Here is a 21,279-nt window from a genome sequence, read left to right on the forward strand (position 1 = left end):
CTTTGTGTCCAAATACTCACGTCAAAGCAACTGTATTAAGTGCATTATCAAAAAACATTGGAACACATTATTATGTGATCAGAGAGTAGAACACCTGTTTAATGAAGTACCCACATTTGCCTATCAGCGGAGTCAAAACCTAAAAGATAGACTAGTTCAAACTAAACCAGCACTTAAGAAGAAACTCACAGAAAGAATTGGAACATTTCCTTGTTTGAATTGTAGCAATTGTAGCTATGTGATGAAAGGAGAAACAGTTAAACATCCCCATACAGGAGAGACAATCAGATTGAAAGATTTTGCTACATGTGACTCTATTAACGTGATTTATGCCATCAAGTGTCCGTGTGGACTGTACTATGTGGGTCAGACATTGCGAGTAGCAAAAATTAGGTGGAACGAACATAGATCATGCATAAGGAACCACAATCTGAACTCAGCGGTGTCTAGACATTGGGATGAGAAGAAACACAACCTGGCTCAAATCCGCTTTATTATCCTAGAAGTGGTTTCTAAAAGAGACACCCACGAGAATTTCCAAAGGAAAATGGATCAAAGAGAATCCTTTTGGATAGACCGTCTGAGTTCCCTTACTCCAAGGGGGCTCAATGAAGAAATAAACTTTATGTGTTTCTTGTGGAATCATTTCTGTAGAATAGAATTAACCTTATATTTTATTCACAATATTTTGCATGAAAACAACCGTTGTTATTGTTCCGCTATTTAACTGCATTTTACATTTCTTGCCATGTTTTTCTTTAAGATTGGACTATACCTAGGTTTATGTCTTGATAATAGTGAAAACTCATTGCTTAAATGACACCATAGTGATAGAATACATGTCCCAGAGATGGATTACTCTGGATTATTTTATTCCATACGCCCTACTTCCCATATTTAGTCAATGTGGACCTATAGTCTTGCATACATCATTACGATCCGGTAAATGAATACACACTGCTAGTCCCCTAATTGCTCTAGCTACTGCGCCTTTAAGGCTCTGTAGACATGAGATTACAATCACGCGCATTGACTTTCAATGCGTTGGTCACCATGGAGACATCCCCGCCCCCTGGCTCGCGCCCGAGGGTGGGGCACGAGGCGTACGTGCTCCAGGCAGGACCACGACGCCTCGCACCGTCTCCATGGTAACCTTTAAAACGAAAGGTAAACTAACGCGAGCGCGTTGCAAGCGGCTCACTCTGCGGTCACGCTTTGTGCACAACAGAAGCTCAGTAAGTACAGCAGTAACAATTAGTTTTCACATGCCTTACCTACGGAAGGACTTGAGGATGACTTAGCATTATTGTTTAACTTTCTTGTAGATCTTGTTGTACCCCCGTACAACACCACGATTTTAGCGTTCGGCATGACCGAGGTATGACATACACATATAGTTTAAAGATAGAGAGAATATGCACATTTACTTCAGTTAACTAATTGGTCTGCCGTTTTGTTTCATTCTTGCTCATTATCTCTTCAAATGGACGTGATTCGCGGATTGGTATGTGGTTTTTATAATAACCTTTAAACAATGGCTGTTGTATGTACATATACTGTTAACAATGTAATATGTCATGCTATACTACTTGTTTTTTGCTATAATACCGCCCTGAAGAAGGATTAAATCCGAAATGCATTGGCACCAGAGTATTATGGGCAATTTGAGATGCAAACTCATTGTGTGATTTACAAAAACAAATTTTGGCGGCAAATATTACAGGAATGTGAATTAAACAATTCCTGCTAAAAAATATTTCTTTGAACTTCATTACTTTTATATCGTAAACTGGATACCTAATCTACAACATATTAAACATTAGCAACCTATTTGGGGCTAACTGAGATGCGCCTTTCCTAACAAAGTGGTTTCACTTTGTTTCTTGGGAGTTTTTTGCTGTGCTGGATTCGCCATTTTCCAGGCTTTCAAGAACAGATTGAGTGGAAACCAAAATAACATATTTTGATATGCTAATCAGCCGTTTTGTGAGGTAGGCGATTTTGGCGTTTTTTTTCCAATAGGACACGTGTGGACGGAATGGAAGAAAAGGGTAGGAAAGCTGAATGGGAAGCCAGAAAGGCATACATTTCTGAAAAAAGACAATATTCCAAGCTTAGGAAGGGGTGATTTGCGCAGGTCAGGCAACAACTATGTAGGGAAAGATTCCATAGTTTGGGGGGAAATCGGGAAATGACAGAAAAAAAAATTCCACACATTTCACTCTGGTCACCCACCGAAACACGCAGACAACAACACATGGCCTACCTTCCCGCGTTCCCACAGGTTTCCCGACAAAAACGGTGCCTCATGTGTGAGTGCACCTACCTGGGTGCAAAGGGAAAAGCCTAAAACACTGGTAACCCCAAGTCTTTTCGCACAGCAGATTTTCAGGAATTTTGCTCATGTGGACAACCTACAGATTTGGGCCTAGGGTGTCGAAGCCATGAAGGAAAACAGGGAACCCCATGCATTTCTGAAAAGAAGACACCTGTGGGAATCCACAGAGGTCTGACTTGCGCGAATCGCCCCATAATATATGACCCACAATCCCTGACAAAGTCTAATATTTAGTTGAAAAAAACACAATTTTCGCTTTGTCTGGGATTGTGGGTAATAAATTCTGAGGCGATTCGCACAAGTCAGACCTCTGTGCATTCCCACGGGTGTCTTCTTTTCAGAAATGCATGGGGTACCCTGTTTTCCTTCGTGGCTTCGACACCCTAAGCCCAAATCTGTAGGTTGTCTCCCCAAACCCTTTGGGGGTTACCAGTGGTTTAGCCTTTTCCCTTTGCGCCCAGGTAGGTGCACCCACACATGTGAGGTACCGTTTACATCGGGACACCTGTGGGAATGCGGGAAGGTAGGACATGTGGTGTTGGCGGTGTGTTTCGGTGGGCGGCAAGAGGGAAATTTCTGAAAATTGTAGTTTTTTCACCAAATTTCAGACTTTGCCGGGGATTGTGGGTAATACATTCTGGGGCGATTCGCGCAAGTCAGACCTCTGTGGATTCCCACAGGTGTCCTCTCTTTGGATATGCATGGGGCTCCCTGTTTTCCTTAGTGGTTTCAACACCCTAGGCCCAAATCTGTATGTTGTCCACATGAGCAAAATCTGCTCTGCCGAAAGGCTTGGGGTTACCAGTGGGTTAGCCTTTTCCCTTTGCGCCCAGGTAGGTGCACCCACACATGTGAGGTAGGTACCGTTTTTGTCGGGACACCTGTGGAAATGCAGGATGGTAGGACATGTGTTGTCGGTGGCGTGTTTCAGTGGGTGGCCAGAATGAAATGTCTGAAAATTGAGTTTTTTTCCACCAAATTTCAGAGACATTTCCCTCTGCCCACCCACTGAAACACGCTGCCAACAACAGATGTCCTACCTTCCCGCGTTCCCACAGGTATCCCAACAAAAACGGCACCTCACATGTGTGGATGCACCTACCTCGGCGCAAAGGGTAAAGGCTAACCCACTGATAGCCCCAAGCCTTTCGGCAAAGCAGATTTTGCTCATGTGGAGTACCTACAGATTTGGGGGTGGGGTGTCAAAGCCACCAAGGAAAACAAAGAACCCCATGCATTTCCGAAAAGAAGACACCCGTGGGCACCCCCTTTCCACTAAAAACATCCATGGTGGTTTAGTGACCCCCACACCCACCCAAAACAAGTTATCATTTTTTTTATTTTTGTTTTGCCTCTTTCCTAGGGGCAGATTGTGCTAGCAATCTGCCCCCAGGGAGGGCTACATGAGATGCCCACCATCCATTTGGGATGGGGGAGAGGGCCACCCCCCTTTCCACTAAAAACATCCATGGTGGTTCAGTGGCCCCCCAAACCCACCCAAAACAAGTTATAATTTGTTTTATTTTTGTTTTGCCCCTTTCCTAGGGGCAGATGGGCACATGCGTGTGACCATCTGCCCCCAGGGGGGGGGTCAAAACGTACTGTCCCAGGTTTGGGGGTGGCTCTGCAAATATTTGCAGTGCGCCCCCCCCAAATGGATGCAGGCATCTCATGTACCCCTTCCTAGGGGCAGAAATCTGCCACCAGGGAGGGCTACATAAGGTGCCCTCTCATCCACTTAGGGTGGGGGGGAGGGCCACCCCCCTTTCAAACACAAAAAATCCTGGTGGTCTAGTGGGCCCTCCCCCACCCGCACCCAAAACAAGTTATAATATATATATGTTTTGCCCTTCCCTAGAGCAGATGGGCACATGTGTGTGGCCATCTGCCCCCACGGGGGGGGGGGGTCAAAACGTACTTCCCCAGGCTTGGGAGGGGTGGCTCACCAATATTGGCAGTGGCCTCTCCCCCCCACCCCAAATGGATGGAGGGCATCTCATGTACCTCCTCCTAGGGGCAGAAAACTGCCCCCAGGGAGGTCTACATAAGGTGGCGCCCATCCACTTAGGGTGGGGGGAGAGGGCCACCCCCCTTGCAAAAATCCCTAGTGGCTAGTGGTCCCACCCACCCAACCGAAAACTACGTTTTAAAAACAATATTCTTTTTTTTTGTTTGCCCCCTTCCCTGGGGGCAGATGATCGCCCATCTGCCCCCAGGGTATTGCCCCCATGCTTTGGAGTCCAGGGGGGAGAGGGCAGCTTACATAGTAAGCAGCCCCTCCCCCCACTTCAAAAACAGATCCCTGCACGACACACCAAACATATTCTGGGGGGATAAATGACATTACATCCCCCCCCACTTAAAACTGTGGGGGAGATTTGTCCCCCCTGTGCCCCCCATGTCCTATGCCCATGGTACAGACAGCAATTTATTTAAGAAACTGAACCAAACGTAGTTTTATGTGCAGTATGCAGACTAGATATAACCAAGAGAACCACAGCCAAGCTGTGTGGGCTCCCGTACATGTTTAACACGGGCTAATTATTCCCAGTTGCAGGCAAGGTGTCCCACTGAAGCTATATTTATTGAACAATCGATCTTGTATCTTCTTCCCCACCATCTGATGCCGTACAGTGGGTCCTCATGCATCAAAGCCACACTATTTCTCCTGGCAGCCAATCGTGAGACACACAGACTGTGACGTTGCCATGCCCCATAGTCTCTATTGTCTAGCTCGTCGTCTCCATAGCAGCGGCCAACACGCCACGCGACCTGCACGAGCTGGCGTCGCCATGTTGTTTCACGAAGAGCGCAGACCAATGGGAAGACGAGCGCGGGTGGAGGGGGCGGGGCCTCCAGTGCTCGAAGGAGAAGGGTTTGAATAAAGGCTAGTTCTGAGAACGTTATTAACGAACTGAAGGGAAGCCCCGCCCCCATGGGCGGAGCGCCCATGCGCAGCGACTGAGCTCACAATCGGACACAATGGAGGTGAGCCAGAGGCTTCATAGTCCAGGGGGCTATCACAAGGGAGCCAGAGCAGTAGGAGGACAGGCTGACGGGGGTCCGCAGGGAGAGTGCGGGGAGCCTGATGAGACTCTCCAGGGAGAAATCAGACAGCCTGATTGGGGCTCCCAGAGAGATCACCCGAATAAGGAACTGCAGGGAGAGGGGTTTAAGCCTGATAGGGGGCTCCAAGGAGAGGGAGCACCTCAGGGAAAGGGACCTCATGGGGAAGGGAGTCAAACTTCCCAGAGCTCAGAGGGAGAGGATGGCAGGGCCCTCACAGAGATCAGGGCTGCATGGGAGGTTTATGCTGACCCTAGAGCAATTAAGGCTCAAGCAAGTGGCAAGAATGAGGGCCATGCTGCGGATAAGGTAGCTAGGGTCTTGATGTGTGCAACAAGTGACCAGAGTGAGTGCCATGAGGTGTGCACAAGTGGCCAGAATGAGGGTGATCAATGTGCCAGCTTATCTATAAATGATCAGAATGAGGGCATGCGGCTGAACAGGGGCTCTACAAATGGGCACCTTGAGTGCCACAAGTGCACCAGAGTGTCTACAAGTGACCAGATTGAAAGCCATAATGGCACTAGGGCATCCACAGTTGACCTGCAAGATGGTCATAGGGGCACAAGGCGGTCTAGCAGTGACCAGAGCGAGGGTCATAGTGGCACAAAGGAGTCAATGAGTGACCAGAGTGACAGGCATAGCAGTGTTAGGGGTCCCTTGAGTGGCCAGAGCGAGGGTAATTGTGGTGGCAGGGCATCTACAAGTGAACAGAGCGAGGGCCCCAACAACCACATAGCAAGAGGATCCCTGTGGGTACCTAGCGGTCATGCAGAGGACCACAGAGTTGCTAGGGAATCTGTATGGGAGGCCAGTGACGAGAGGGAGATCCATCATGAGCATATGGTCACCAGAGGGTTAACATGGGATTCTTGTGACCAGAGAGAGATCCATACTGACCACAGGGCTATGAGAGTGCCTGTGTGGGATGCCAGCGACCAGACTGAGGACCTCAGGACTACCAGGGGATTGACATGGGACACGGCACACCATAGGAATGCTTATAACAACCACATAGCCAGTAGGGGATCTTCTTGGGAGGCATGTGACCAAATGGACAACCCCACTGACCATTTGACAGCAAGGGGATCTTGGACAGCTACTGGCCAATGGCAGATTCACAACGACCATAGGGGTATTCCATGGGAAATGACTGGCCAAAGGGAGAATCACACTGACCACAGATCATCCAGAGCTTCATGGGAACCGGTTGACCAAAATGGGGGCCACTGTGACTTAAGGTCAGTGAGAAGGCCTTGGGAGTCCACTGACCAGCAAAACTGCCCAAATGACATTGGTCACAGAGAGAATGCCTGCAGAGCATCATGGGAGGCACAGTGCATCCAGAACAAGGGGCTCACTGACCGCAGAACGACCATCAGAGGATTGTGGGAAACTGAGCAGAGCACGGGCCATCAGACCGACCACAGAGTATCCTCCAGAGGATCTTGGGAAGGTACTGAACAAAACAAAATCCAGAATGACAATAACCAAGGAGCTATGTCTTCCAGGGGATCGTGGGGAGATGCAGACCAGAGTAAAGTGCATAGTGATGCAGACCTTAGAATGTTCCCTTCCTCAGGTTCATGGGGGACATCTGGGGATAGCCAGGTGACGATAACAAGGGAGGAGGAATGCAAAACAAAAGATGCACTAGAGGATAACATAGGATATGGTACCAAGGGCATGTATGTCATTGTCAAAGAGGGTGCAATTAAAACGGAGCACATGGAGGAGATGAAGTCTGGGAAGCTCCTGGTTGAGGATGAAAGAGAACGATTGGAGGCTGCCACCGTCTCCAAACCCCCTGCACCAAATGGATATTTACACCCTCAAAGCAAGGAGGTGCTCTTGGCACAGGAGCCCAGTGTGTTTGGGGCCACCTCCCAGGACCTGCGAATCCCTCTGACCTTGCATCCTGTACCTCCGGGCACAAGGATCCAGTTCCAGACACCTTCAGCTTCCTCCGAGGTGATCCGACTCACCAAGATGCCCCTGACGCCTGTGCCCATTAAAATGCAGTCTCTGATGGAACCATCCGTAAAAATTGAGACCAAGGACGTCCCACTGACCGTGCTGCCCTCGGATGCAGGTATCTTATAGTAATAGTTATTCATGTGCTCTTTTCTGTACTTGTTTGCATTGATCAGTTTTACCTGGAACATTGATGTGTGTCTTATAAAATGACTAAAATCGAAATATGGAATTTTCATTGCCAATGTAATAATCATGTTACACGCGTTTCACCCTTAACAGTTGAAGCAAGGTTCACAGTGCACTGCGCCATGTAGTTTGATTGTGTTTTGTGCGGGAGGAGCAGGGGGAATGGGCAGGCGCAGGCTAATTTTACCCACACTGATTTGCCAGTCTTCTACCCACATAGACGCAAGCACGAACACAGGACACATACTCTACCCTGCACTTTTTAAAAGTGTTGACAAGCTTTTCCATGGGCTAGAGAGCGGTATATCAATGTATATTGTGTGAACGCCCAGGTCTGATAGATCTCCCCCGTTGCGGCAGAGTGGATGCCCTCAGATTTCCCATCCCTGGCTGCACCCGCCAGTGACACTGGGGCATAGTCGGGCATCAATGAAAAAGTGGCCCACCGTTGCAAATGGCGATGCATTCCTTTTGTGATAGATTGTTTCAATAGTCCCCAAGGGGGAGTTTTTTGATGAAATGTGATGCAAATTATGCATTTTAAAGATATTTATTCAGTATTCAGGAACAGTGGTCAAAACGACTAGCTAGTGAAGTAACTCATCAAATTAGGCCACATTGGCCAAAAAAGTTACCCACTTTGACAGACAAAACGGGCCTGCACCAGCATTTTGCCTTTGTGTCTCGGCCATTGCCCTGCTGCCCTATTGGCCAGTCCGAGCCTGGATACTGGAAAGCAATTATATTTTAAACTTATCTGTGTAATTATTGTGTATGGTACATATGACTTCAGGTTATCTGTCTCCCTTCTGCTCTTGTGAAGATTACTTGAGTCCGATTTTCACTAACTGACTGAAGGTGCTTGTGTTTTTTGACATTGTGTAGTTCCTAGTTTATAATTTGTGTAAACTTCTTTGGAGAGCTCTGCCATTGAGACTAATGGCCCAACTAATTTATAGACAGATTGTTTTTGGTTCATAATGTGTAATGCAGACTCCTGGAAGAAAGGAAACAAAATAATTCCAAATAAAGTCATTCAAGAACGTGTTTCTCTGGGCTACCTATTTTGAAAATTTTTCCCAGGTACTTAGCTGCCCAAAATCATCTCACAAACTTTCACAGAACCATTATCCAATTTATCATCTTATCAGCCCATGCCAATTGCACTGCACATCCAACACCACCTTTATCTGATAGACGTCCAATGATGCTATATAAAGGATCCATCCCTAGAATCATAAACACCTGCTTTTCCTCCCATCACATCATGTACCACAAAATAATGAATGAAAGTCAATGGTGCGGGTTAAATTATTCACCAAAGGGCAGTGCTTTAAATGGAAGAAACAAAGTGCAGGCGCTCACCAATCTAGACGTGCGCTGGAGCCCTCGAGGGTCTCCCCGACCCATTTCTGTTAATGTACCCTTTATCCCTGTCTATTCACGTACTTCCCTATTCGTCTCACTTTCTATGTGTGTCTTTCTCTCTGTGTCTCAGCATCTATTTGTATCACTTTCAAGTTCTCTCCCCACTTACCCCCGCTCCAACCGTATTTTTACCCTATCTTTCACTCTGCATAAACCCCTTTTTTCTGAGCTTGGCCCTTGGCACTTTGGCACATTGAATCATATTGCAATCAGTGATGTCAACCTAAAGATCAGACTAATGGCGTGCTCATTTGCTTGAAATTTGACTCTGTTAGCCCAATGCAGACGTCTTTCAAATACTTCCATCAATCACAGACGGTTTTTGCCCTGTTTTGACATCAAGATTGTGATTTATAAGAGTTGACAGAGTTTGAAGAAAAGGGGTGTCTGAAAGGTAACTAATAGCTATAATCTATGAATAATTGAGGGTGCTTAAAGTGGAAAGTCACAGATAAACCCTCACAACTCTTTGAAACCTGCCGAGGGACACAAGAGGGCTACATAAAAGAAACAATGAGCAGATAGGTGTACAGCTTAGCTTCAAACCTGATCATCCTAATGAGTTGCTCTGCAGACTTTACTGAGGGCCCCATAACATGCCCACATTTTCCTTGAAAGGGGGCCCTTTTCTTCTCTCTGATGATTACAGAGAGAGGACCCCCTCTCCCTAACACTGGCGCGTTAGCAGCCTTCCCATGCAATTTTGATTGCTTGCACCACAAAGCGCAAATGCAAGGAAATTCAGGCAAACCTGGGTTTCAGTGGATTCTTTGCATCCCGTAGTGCAATTGTAAATGCCTCCTGCCATGTATGTCATGCATGGTGTGAGGCATTTACATGGATTTATTGGGAATCCACAAGCTTTTACCAGTTGCTAAGAGCTGGCAGATACCACAGGAATGTAATGCATATCTGCCATCATCAGAATCAGATGCTGCTGGAAATGCATTCGTTTTACAAAGGTGGATCAGATGGGGTTGTGATATGTTTTGTTCTGGGAACCTACCCAAGCCAGTCGAGTCCTTCAAAATTCCCTTGGATGTCAAATGAGGTGAGAAACCATGCGCACATCTTTAACACATGGATTGTACGCTTCTTCATTCACTCTGGGAGATAGAAAAATGATCTCCTTATTGTGGCCCATTTTTAGGGGTATGTATTCGCAGGACTTCCAATTTCTAAGTTAAGGCATAATGAGATTAAATGATTTGCCCAGGATCACACACTTTGCGTAAGTGGTGAAACCAGGATTAGGGCCCATTCAGCGATGTAATCACTCGGTCACATAACTTCCATTCTATACTTAATATAAGTATTTGTTAAGAATTGGATTTGCACAAAATAAATATTCGTTTTATAACAATGCATTTAAAAGTACTGAAATTGCATAAAACTCTAACCTGACATTATATAAATCGTTTTAGAAACATGTCGATCAAAAATAGAATTATAGCTTTAATGTATTCATGCTGACTAGAAAGAAGAGCACAGTAAACGCGTTCAAAGGTGTGAGTTTTAAAACATTTTTCACAGTAAAAGAAAATGCAAAGCAATGTAATGTCATCTGCTAGAGTATTTCAGAAAGCATGCCATTTTATACTACTCTCCCACTATCACCCCCGTTCACACCTCTTACTGGACAATAGTCGTTCCCCAGGCACCACCGTGCCTGGCTATCAACCTAATCTGCCTCCTTGCCTCAAGCTTGTAGAAGGCCCGGTCCTCAGGCCAAAAATAAGAAGTGCGGGTACTGAGAGAGGGCTCATTTAAAGCACTGCAAGAGGGACATAAAGCACTGCAAGAGGGGCATACAGCACTGCAAGAGGGGCATAAAGCACTGCAAGAGGGGCATAAAGCACTGCAAGAGGGGCATACAGCACTGCAAGAGGGACATAAAGCACTGCAAGAGGGGCATACAGCACTGCAAGAGGGGCATAAAGCACTGCAAGAGGGGCATAAAGCACTGCAAGAGGGGCATACAGCACTGCAAGAGGGACATAAAGCACTGCAAGAGGGGCATACAGCACTGCAAGAGGGGCATAAAGCACTGCAAGAGGGGCATACATATGTTTCACTAAAGATCCTGAGTGACTGAGCCACAATCAACCCATCGAGCACGGGGGTTGGGGGGAGGCACGGGGAGTGCTCCTCCTGTACTTTTTAAAGTAAAAGGGTGCATTTTACAGCACACTTTGTGAACAGTAGGGTAAAAAGCCATTACTATCAGTTCTGTAGATTAAGGCATGAAGTAAGCCAATAGATGCCAGGTCCCAACACGTATCTTCATGATGCCTCTGTGTACATACAAGAAATGTCAGTACGGTTACTGTAAAACACTTCATGTTGCAGCTGCCCAAAACATATGCCAGTATTGTACCAGTGTAAACATATCTTTTTAATGCTGGGAGGGCAAATAATGTCTTTCTCATTAACTGTAAGAACATACGTGTTGGCTGTTGCTGGCAATGGCAATTTCTTCCACTATAAGAACATACTTGTTCCAGTAATGCCAGTATTTGAATTGCAAAGACACTTGTTCTGGCTGTGCTCAGCAAGGACAGTATTTGTCACCTTAAGAACACTTCCATTCTGGCTGCTAACAGTAAGGTCAACATTTGTCACTGTAGGAAAATTGGTGTTTGCTAGTATTGCTAGTATCCGGCACTCTAGGAGCCTCGTGTTGGTTGTGCCTAGTAATGCTGGTATTGGAATAGGGGCCCTACCTCACACCATGAAAATCTCAGACTACATATATGTGCATGCACACCATACCCACACTGAAACCCTCTCTCATACGCACACACACTTACACGAACACACATACATACATTATTTCATTTGGCATCATCTTAAAAGGCACCATAACCTGCTGTCAGCAGCAGCTGTCCACATTATTCGCAGAGCTGAACTTCTTTACTGCCACAGAGATATATTATTTCTTACCAAACCATGGCCTATTTCCACCTTGCTTCCTACTTGACTTCCTCATACATGCTTGAGTGAGAAAAACAGGCCTTGCAGTCTACAGAGACCACTTATCCCACATCTCCAAAGTAGCTGAATGCTTGCCATCTTTGGAATGTTTTATCAATGTCGGTCCTTTCCCCAAAAGACTACTCAATTCCTCCTGTTTGCCCTACCTCATCCCAGCCCTCGTTTTGAACAAAATAATCAATTTCGGGAGGAAATGCTGTGTGTTGCACCTTTCCAATACCTTTCTTGGAGACTTATAAGTCTCCACAGAACCATACCAACCTATCACTCCCTACTCAGAACCTGGTCATCACTTCCAACCTCATTATTTCCTCACACATTCTGCTCCACTCTGGAAGCTCTTTGGAAATAGACTGGTCCACCAATCACTTCCCAGTACTTTCCCAACCTAATTAAATCCACACCTTCAGCAGCACAGTGAAAAAAGAGACATCTACCACACACTCCTTCAAAAATAATTCTACTCAACTCCCCAACCAAAGACTCAAAAACCTTGCTATTCCAATCCTACACACTCCTTCAAAAATAATTCTACTCAACTCCCCAACCAAAGACTCAAAAACCTTGCTATTTCAATCCTACACACTCCTTCAAAAATAATTCTACTCAACTCCCCAACCAAAGACTCAAAAACCTTGCTATTTTAATCCTTTTAATTTCTAATAGTGACAAACTTATCAACCAGTTTAACCTTTTAGACTGTATCCTCATGGATGATGTACCTCTCAGACAATCGCAACCAGAAAAACAGGCCATCTGCCTTTTTGTAGACACCCATCCCAAGAGAAGGAGCAATTCTGCATCTGTTAATTCAAGAAAGCATGGCAATACCACAACTCTGCAAATATACTGTCTTCCACAAGTTAAAACAAACACAAAACAACATCATTGTTGTCATGCCAAATTCACTCCTACAGATCCAAATAAATCCCTAATTTGAATCTATACCTCACCTGGCTCAACCCTACTTTCCAATGACCTGTGTGTTTGAAAACATTTAATCTGAAAACAACTAAGTATAAGACAATCTCTAAAGAGGTTTCGCATTTGTTTGTGCACTCTTCTCATTCAGTGCTTAAAAGGTACATTTCTCAGAACTGTAAACCACATCATTCTTCCTATAACCCCCTTACATTTGAAGCCAGCTACCTACCCTGAGTTCCATAGCTCATGTGGAATAAATAGAAATATTTTACTAACTCTTTACTAGCTTTGCCCCCCCCAACCCTTATAAACCTCTCTGGAGTAAGTTATATTTGTATTTTGGTTTATAAAAACATTTCTAAAATAAAAAGTTAAAACAATAAAACACGTATTAATCAATTCATGAAAACATACTAATACACTATAGAGCATAAGTTAAATGAGACTTAAATGCTTCCATCTATATAATACAAAATTAATCTCAGCCACTTATTCCCTTATCAGCCTTCCTAAATGTCCAACTCTCCCCCCAGAAAATATACATGATTTTGATAAAGTGTGTCAGTGCAATGATTAGCTTATAATTATCACCCATCAATAATTGCAACCACAACTCTTCTGATGGCAAAAATTCATTTGGTGATACAAAAGAAAGACCCAAGACAAGTTAACCAAAAATGTCAGAGGACAATATTCGAGTACATGAGCATCTTATAATAATATGTAACCAGGACTCTAAAATTCCCTGCCTCTTGCAGAGATGACACATTCTTTGGTCCTTTGAGAACCACCTTCTAGGGCTCCACGTTGCTAGTGTATGTAATTGGTTCAATCTAAAATGCATAAAGATAAAATGCAACTTTGGATCGGAAATCGTCTTAGATAACTAGGAACTGTATCACATTTCTCAGTTGTTTTTTCATATTTTTGTAAGGACATGTAGTTACGGACACCCCCACATTGCCTCACCCAGTAAGATCTGCATATTTTCCATTTAATTCTGGCGGGTTTGGTGCCAATAGGGCCTTGTTACAACCCATAACCCAGAATACTAAATTGCAACAATCTCTAAAAGAGTTTAGGGCTACTGACGATCCAACAATTAAGATCTCTTTCAAAGTAAAACACAGTGAATTTGCTAGAAATGTAACATTTTGTGAAAGGTCATCAAGTTCTTAGTTAATATAAGGGAAGTAATTAATTGCATCCTAACTCCAATCGAATGGCAACTAGCACAGCACCTTTTGGAAGACTTAAAAGTCCTTTCAATAGGAGCCCCTCCATAACATCCAACTCTTTCTCCCGAGGGGTATCTAGTACTTCTGTAATGTAAAGTAAGGCTGGTAGAATTTTTTGTTCATAAAATCTCAATGCTGGCATCATTGAGAATGTACAGAATTTTTGATTATTTTGTTCCATTGTATCAAGAGGCGATACGTTTGCTATGCAATTTCTCTATGGCCTCAGCCCTTCTTTAACAGTTATATATAGAAACCAAAGGTTTTCATGCAATTGCAGGGCACACGCTTCTGATTGTCAGTAAACCAGTTACTTCCCACTAACTTATTCCCCTTTTTCAAAGTAAGGATCACTGTCTTTGTGATATTCAATGTGAGGTTGTTAGCACTTCTCTGACTGTAATCTGATTTCTGTTTTATCCATCAACACAAAGTCATCAGTAAAGGCCAGGAAGCCAAAATGCTTGTGACCAATTTTGGACGCAAAACATCAGATTTCGGCTAAGTTCTCAACTAGGTCACTGACATATAAACTAAGGCAGTGAGCCAATACACATGCATGCCTAAGACCTGTCTTAGTTTCTACTTCCTGGGTTACCCTCCCTTCCATATCCACCCTCACTTGCATAGAAGTATCACAATGCAGAAGCATAATCACTTTCAAAAGCCCGACTGGCAATTCGCAAAGCCACAGTTTGTTACACAAACGTTTCCTATCCATATCGTCAGAGGCAGCATGGATATCAAGAAATGCAACGTGAGGACATTCATTTCCACTATCCTTAACCTGGCCTTTAAATATTTTTACAATAAGACTGTTTAAAGAAGCCCCTACACCCTTCCAGAAACCTGTCTGAAAAGGTGATCGTCTACCCGAACACTTCACCCAATCCTCGAGGTGCTGCAGAATTATACCAGCAACATTTTTGCTTATGGAGTCTAATAGCACTATTAGCCTATAGTTTTATGTTAATTCGCGGTTTCCCTTTGTTTTATATATTGGGACTAAAACGTTTTTATGCCAAGAACTGGGCAGTCTTCCCTCTCTTTCTATTTGCATATGAAAAGGACATAACATACTGCCCCAGTACTGAGGGTTACCTTTTAATATCGCATTAGAGAAACCATCTGGGCCGCAGACGACTTACACAGCACAACAGTGGCATAGCACACATTTTGCCCCCTGCTGCGAGCCATGTGCAGGCCCCCCGCTAAGCTCGGAAGCAAATAACAGGTAGGGCCACACTCTGGGCCGGCCTAGACTACCACACTTGTTCAATACACACGATGATCATACTGCTTCAGGGGCACGCCGCACACTGCACTAGGAGAAAGATATAAATATGCATTTTAATGCATTATACAGCACAGTTTCTGAGCGTTTGCAATAGTTTTGTATGGTAACACCAATCCAAAAATCCATTACATGCAAGCCACCAACAGTGCACAGTAACATTAATGCTTTAATGAATTTAACACTTTGCTATTAAAAGTGCCATGCCACAATGAAATCATTTCCAACTGGCTGCACAATGTAGACCAGTCTAGACACGTAATAAACATATTACAGGAAAACATGCCATGCCACATTAAGACATACTTAGACTGGTTGGACCAAAATGTCAGTCGAAGCAATAACAATTATCATGGTTTTTTTATCACAGATGCCCAGAAGAATATACAATGCCACAGTAAGAAACAGCAGTGGCGGCTGGTAAATTCTTCAAGTGGAGGGGCGTAAATGTTTCCCCCAAATATGTTTTAGTGACTGAGCATAGCAAGGAAGACCTAAACAAATAAGGGTGGTGCATTTATTTTTTAATAATGGGTTAAAATGGTGCATTTTACAGCACACCTTTGAGAAAAACTGGGTAAAAAGGCAAACAGTCTTCAATTGGTTTTGTAGGGTAACTCATGAAAAAAATCCAATAGATGCAAGTTACCAACGTACACAGCAGAATTTCTCCAACATATTTTCCTGAGGCCTTTGCCCACAATATGTGCAAGTATAAAAACATTTTCACGCTGGCTTTGTTTATTTATTACATTTGTTGATAGCGCCCACGACCCAGAAGTATCATGGCGCTAGATTACATTGGATACAAAAATGAAAGAAAAGTTGAAGAAATAAAAAATTTAAAAAACAGCAACATGGTACAGGATCATGGTAAGGAACCAGTTAGAGAAAGCACTCAGTTGCACAGGAGTGCCGAAACGGTATTGAATTAGTCGTATTTATTAAACAGGGCGGTTTTGAGTTTTTTGCGGAAGATCAGGTACGAGGGCTCATCCTGTAAGGATGTGGGGAGCGCGTTCCATAAGCTAGGAGCTAAAACAGTGAAACTAGCAACTACAGCTCTTTGTCTGGTAAATCTAGGTGTCACAAGGGAGGAAGATGTGGAGGATCGCAGGCAACTTGGCAGGTGTTTTTTGCACAGGCGCTTAGCAAGGTACGTAGGAGCACTGTTGTGGATGCACCAGTGGGCGATAGAGAGGATCTTAAACTCAAAACGTGCCTTGACTGGCAGCAAGTGAGCTTCGTATCTCACCAGTGATATATGATCAGATTTATTCAGGCCCCAATCTGCCCAAAGGGCGTTGTTTTGGATCACTTGTAGTTAAGCTAAGTATTTGATGGATGTTCCTGCGAGGATTAAGCTGCGGTAGTCCATTTTACTCCCTATGATGACTCTAGCAAGGGTGGGGCAGCTCTCAGGGGAGAGGAATTTTCTCAAGAGGTTAATGAGTTTAGTAGAGTAGGCTGCCGAAGAGGAAACCGCTTTGATGTGTTTGTGCATGGTGAGTTCAGAGTCAAGGTGGACTCCTAGAGTTTTGACAGAACTAGAAACTGGTGTAATGTTTCAGTTGATAGAAATGAAGGCTGGGTGAAGGGGCTTAAGTTGATGGGGGGAGCCTATGATGAGGAGCTCTTTTTTATAATCATTTAGGCATAGGTAATGGGTGGCCATCCATTCCTGAATGATGCTGTAAACTCGGTTGATATTGGTGCAGTCAAGATCATGGTGACCTGTGAATTTGAGAAGTACTTGTGTGTCGTCAGTTGAGTTAGTGTAGGGAATTTCGAGGTGGTTGAAGAGAGGTTTGGTGTACATATTATATAGGGTGGGTGAGAGGCATGACCCTTGAGGGAACCCATAGGAGACAGGGGCTTTGCACATACATTTCCATACTGTATATATATGCCAGCATTCCCATATAAGAACATACTCATGTTTGCTTTGCGCATAATGCCAGTAGTGCTACTATAAGAAAACATTTCCATGCTGGTTCTGCCAAAATATACAAATACCCCCACAACATACTCCTGTTGGCTTTACCAAAATGCATGCCACAGTGTGAAAATATATCCCAATTGGCTGCACCAAAATGCCACTCTAGCTACATAATAACACTTATCGCGCATGCTTTATTGAAGATATACAAAATCATGCCACAGTAAGACATTGCTAGACAAGCTGCACCAAAATACCAATCCAGCCACATAATAACACGTATCATGCTTGCTTTATCAAAGATGCCCAGTACAAAATGTCATGCAACAGTAAGTAATGGCTAGACTGGCTGCATTAAAATGCAATTTTAGGTATATAATAACACTTATCATGCTTGCTTTATCAAAAATGCCCAATACAAAATGCTGTGCCACAGTCACAGTAAGAAATGGCTAGACTGGCTGCACCAAAATGCCAGTCCAGCCACATAATAACACTTATGCTTGCTTTATCACAGATGTCCAGTTAAAAATGCCATTCCTGTTCCCTGATCCCCATAGCTCCTCACACAATCAATTTGATTATGTGTGGATACGAGTTGCTGGGGGACCACGGGGCAGACATGGTATTTCTTACTAGACAGAATAGATGTCCAATAAAAAATACCATCCGTGTCCCCTGGGCCCCACAGCGCCTCAGAAGGAGAGCTGATTTTGCTTGGTGAGGAATTGTGTAAAATGCCTTTGTTGTACAACCCCCCGTCACCAAAATCAGCTGCACAGGCCAGCACACAACACATATTCACACAACATTCACACAGCATGCACTTGCGCATTCACACAAGCACCAATCATCATACACTCACTCATAGCACAAGCATACACGTATCCATACACATATTTAAACAACAGATAAGTGAACATAAACTTTCCTTCTGGCCCAGTCCTGAAGTTTCCTCCCAGCGCTCCAGCTCCAATGTAGCATAAACAGTAATCAGGAGTCCAGAGCTTCCTGGTCCCTGCACATGCGCGCAGGGGACTGAGCATGTGTAATGGAACGCCCCACTCCAGCCTGCTCTGTATGTGCGAGGAGGTGCAGGAGCGCCCCCTCACACATACAGACATGCAGTTCCCAAGCCAGCATTTCCAATGGGTTATGCAAGGCTGGGGAAGCAATACACCCCCAGCTTTGCATGGTTCATTGAGCATGCACGGCTGGGGAACAGAACTGTCAAAAGGAAACCGCGTTTCCCTTTGACAGTTCAGCCAGCCCAGGAGTGCTCCCTCAGCTGGAAATAGTTGCTTTTTGACGTCACTCTGCCTTCATAAAGAAATAAAGAAAATAATGATAGTACTGCAGAGTGGTGCAAGGGATAAGCCTCTTGTTTACCAAACATTTTTTCTATTACAGTGCTTGTTTTATTAAAATTGTCAGAGCAATTCATATCCTTTTTAACCTTTTTAATGCAGACCCGTGTAAATGTACAAGTTGGCTCCATCTGAAGTTCAAAGTTAAAACTGTTAGGGCTGGATGTTTTCCTGCTATCTACTTCTGTATTGCGAGTATGCAGAACTTCACCCATGTCAAAATCCATTCACTACCCTTATAAGCAATTGGAAGACTTCTCAGGCAACTCCTTATTCTGTAGCTTCTGAAGGAAGGGTACAATAGATTTTGTAACTTGATAGTCTACTATGATAACCGGTTCCACTTGACCTACTTGTTCCACTTAGCTCTGTTTAGTTTTCTTCTTATTTTTCCCACCCTTCGGTTTGTTGGCTTATGCTGGTGTCTTGTCAGCACCTGTAGAATTAGTTACATCAACGGAAGGTATCGATAAGTTCCTCAAGAATTTCCTAGAGGAAGTCGATGAGTTCTTTTGATTTTTGTTCCTCTTTAATTCTTTATCCTGACTTTTTACTTGTGGCGGATTCTTGGGTTTTAATATATAAGCAGGGTAATTCATAGAATTTCGCCGAAAAGTGTCGCAAGCGGCTGGCGCAGAGTGTCCGCGTGCGATTGTGTGCGCCAGGAACATGCGCTAAAAGCGATTTCCGCGCACAGCGTATTCATGGATTTTAGGCTCCCAAACCAGCCGTGGCGCAGAGAATCGCAGCGACCCTGCAGCAGCGCCAGTAACGCCCCCAAGAACGCCCTCGCGCAAGGAAAAGCCATCAAAATCGCTAAATCATCGCAAAGGGCTGCGCTAACCCTGGACCAGTTCACCGGGCTGGCAAACAGCAAACGCCAAGCAGGGAACGTGTATTTCAGGGGTGCGCGGGAAGTTCCACATGCGATTTCAGCAGGGTACGTGTATTCCAGGGGTGCGCGGGAAGTTCCACATGCGATTGGGCCAGTGCGAGCAGGGTACGTGTATTTCAGGGGTGCGCGGGAAGTTCCACACGCGATTTCAGCAGGGTACGTGTATTCCAGGGGTGCGCGGGAAGTTCCACACGCGATTGGCCCAGTGCGAGCAGGGTACGTGTATTTCAGGGGTGCGCGGGAAGTTCCACACGCGATTTCAGCAGGGTACGTGTATCTCAGGGGTGCGCGGGAAGTTCCACACGCGATTTCAGCAGGGTACGTGTATTCCAGGGGTGCGCGGGAAGTTCCACACGCGATTGGCCCAGTGCGAGCAGGGTATGTGTATTTCAGGGGTGCGCGGGAAGTTCCACACGCGATTTCAGCAGGGTACGTGTATCTCAGGGGTGCGCGGGAAGTTCCACACGCGATTTCAGCAGGGTACGTGTATTCCAGGGGTGCGCGGGAAGTTCCACATGCGATTGGCCCAGTGCGAGCAGGGTACGTGTATTTCAGGGGTGCGCGGGAAGTTCCACACGTGATTTCAGCAGGGTACGTGTATCTCAGGGGTGCGCGGGAAGTTCCACACGCGATTTCAGCAGGGTACGTGTATTTCAGGGGTGCGCGGGAAGTTCCACATGCGATTCCAGCAGGGTATGTGAATTCCAGGGGTTCTGGGGAGTACTACACGTGAATTGGCCGTGTGGGTCCTCCCAGGTGTACGCTCGACAACCTCCACGGCCCCTGCAGGCAGCCCACACCACGGGGGACTACCCTGCACCCCTGCTCATGTCCCGCAGGCAGCCCATCCACCATGGGCATGCCCCGCAGCCAACCCACATGTCACCTTGCACTACTGATCAACAATGCATGTCTCCCACCACCCCCACCCCCCAGCAGTGCAGGGGCACCCTCCACCAGGCCCCCACTCATGTCTCCCACCACCCCCACCCCCCACCATCCAGGGGCACCCTCCACCAGGCCCCCACTCATGTCTCCCACCACCCCCAACCCCCAGCAGTGCAGGGGCACCCTCCACCAGGCCCCCACTCATGTCTCCCACCACCCCCACCCCCCCAGTCACCAGGGGCACCCTCCACCAGGCCCCCACTCATGTCTCCCACCACCCCCACCCCCCCAGTCACCAGGGGCACCCTCCACCAGGCCCCCACTCATGTCTCCCAGCGTGCTACGTGTATTTCAGGGGTTCGCGTGAAGTTTCTCACGCGATCGGGCCTGGGGGAGCGGGCTACGTGTATTTCAGGGGTTCGCGTGAAGTTTCTCACGCGATCGGGCCTGGGGGAGCGGGCTACGTGTATTTCAGGGGTTCGCGTGAAGTTTCTCACGCGATCGGGCCTGGGGGAGCGGGCTATGTGTATTTCAGGGGTTCGCGTGAAGTTTCTCACGCGATCGGGCCTGGGGGAGCGGGCTACGTGTATTCCAGGGGTGCATGAGAAGTTCCACACGCGAATAGCCTGGGCGCGTGTATTTCAGGGGTGCGCGGGAAGTTCCACACGCGAATAGCCTGGGCGCGTGTATTTCAGGGGTGCGCGGGAAGTTCCACACGCGAATAGCCTGGGCGCGTGTATTTCAG

General features: G+C 45.8%; 1 protein-coding gene across 1 annotated transcript in view; it reads left to right on the forward strand.

The window, feature by feature from the left end:
* Positions 1 to 5,143: 5,143 nt before the first annotated feature.
* SOX30 (SRY-box transcription factor 30) overlaps positions 5,144 to 21,279 on the forward strand; it is a 698,329-nt gene continuing 682,193 nt past the window's right edge. Inside the window, exon 1 of the mRNA XM_069652843.1 lies at positions 5,144 to 7,496. Within this exon, the coding sequence (XP_069508944.1) occupies positions 5,321 to 7,496 (2,176 nt within the window). The 5' untranslated portion in view covers positions 5,144 to 5,320. The remainder of the gene's footprint in view (positions 7,497 to 21,279) is intronic.

Source organism: Ambystoma mexicanum, chromosome 3q, assembly GCF_040938575.1.
Source record: "Ambystoma mexicanum isolate Mex_15411 chromosome 3q, UKY_AmexF1_1, whole genome shotgun sequence".
Lineage (NCBI taxonomy): Eukaryota > Metazoa > Chordata > Amphibia > Caudata > Ambystomatidae > Ambystoma > Ambystoma mexicanum.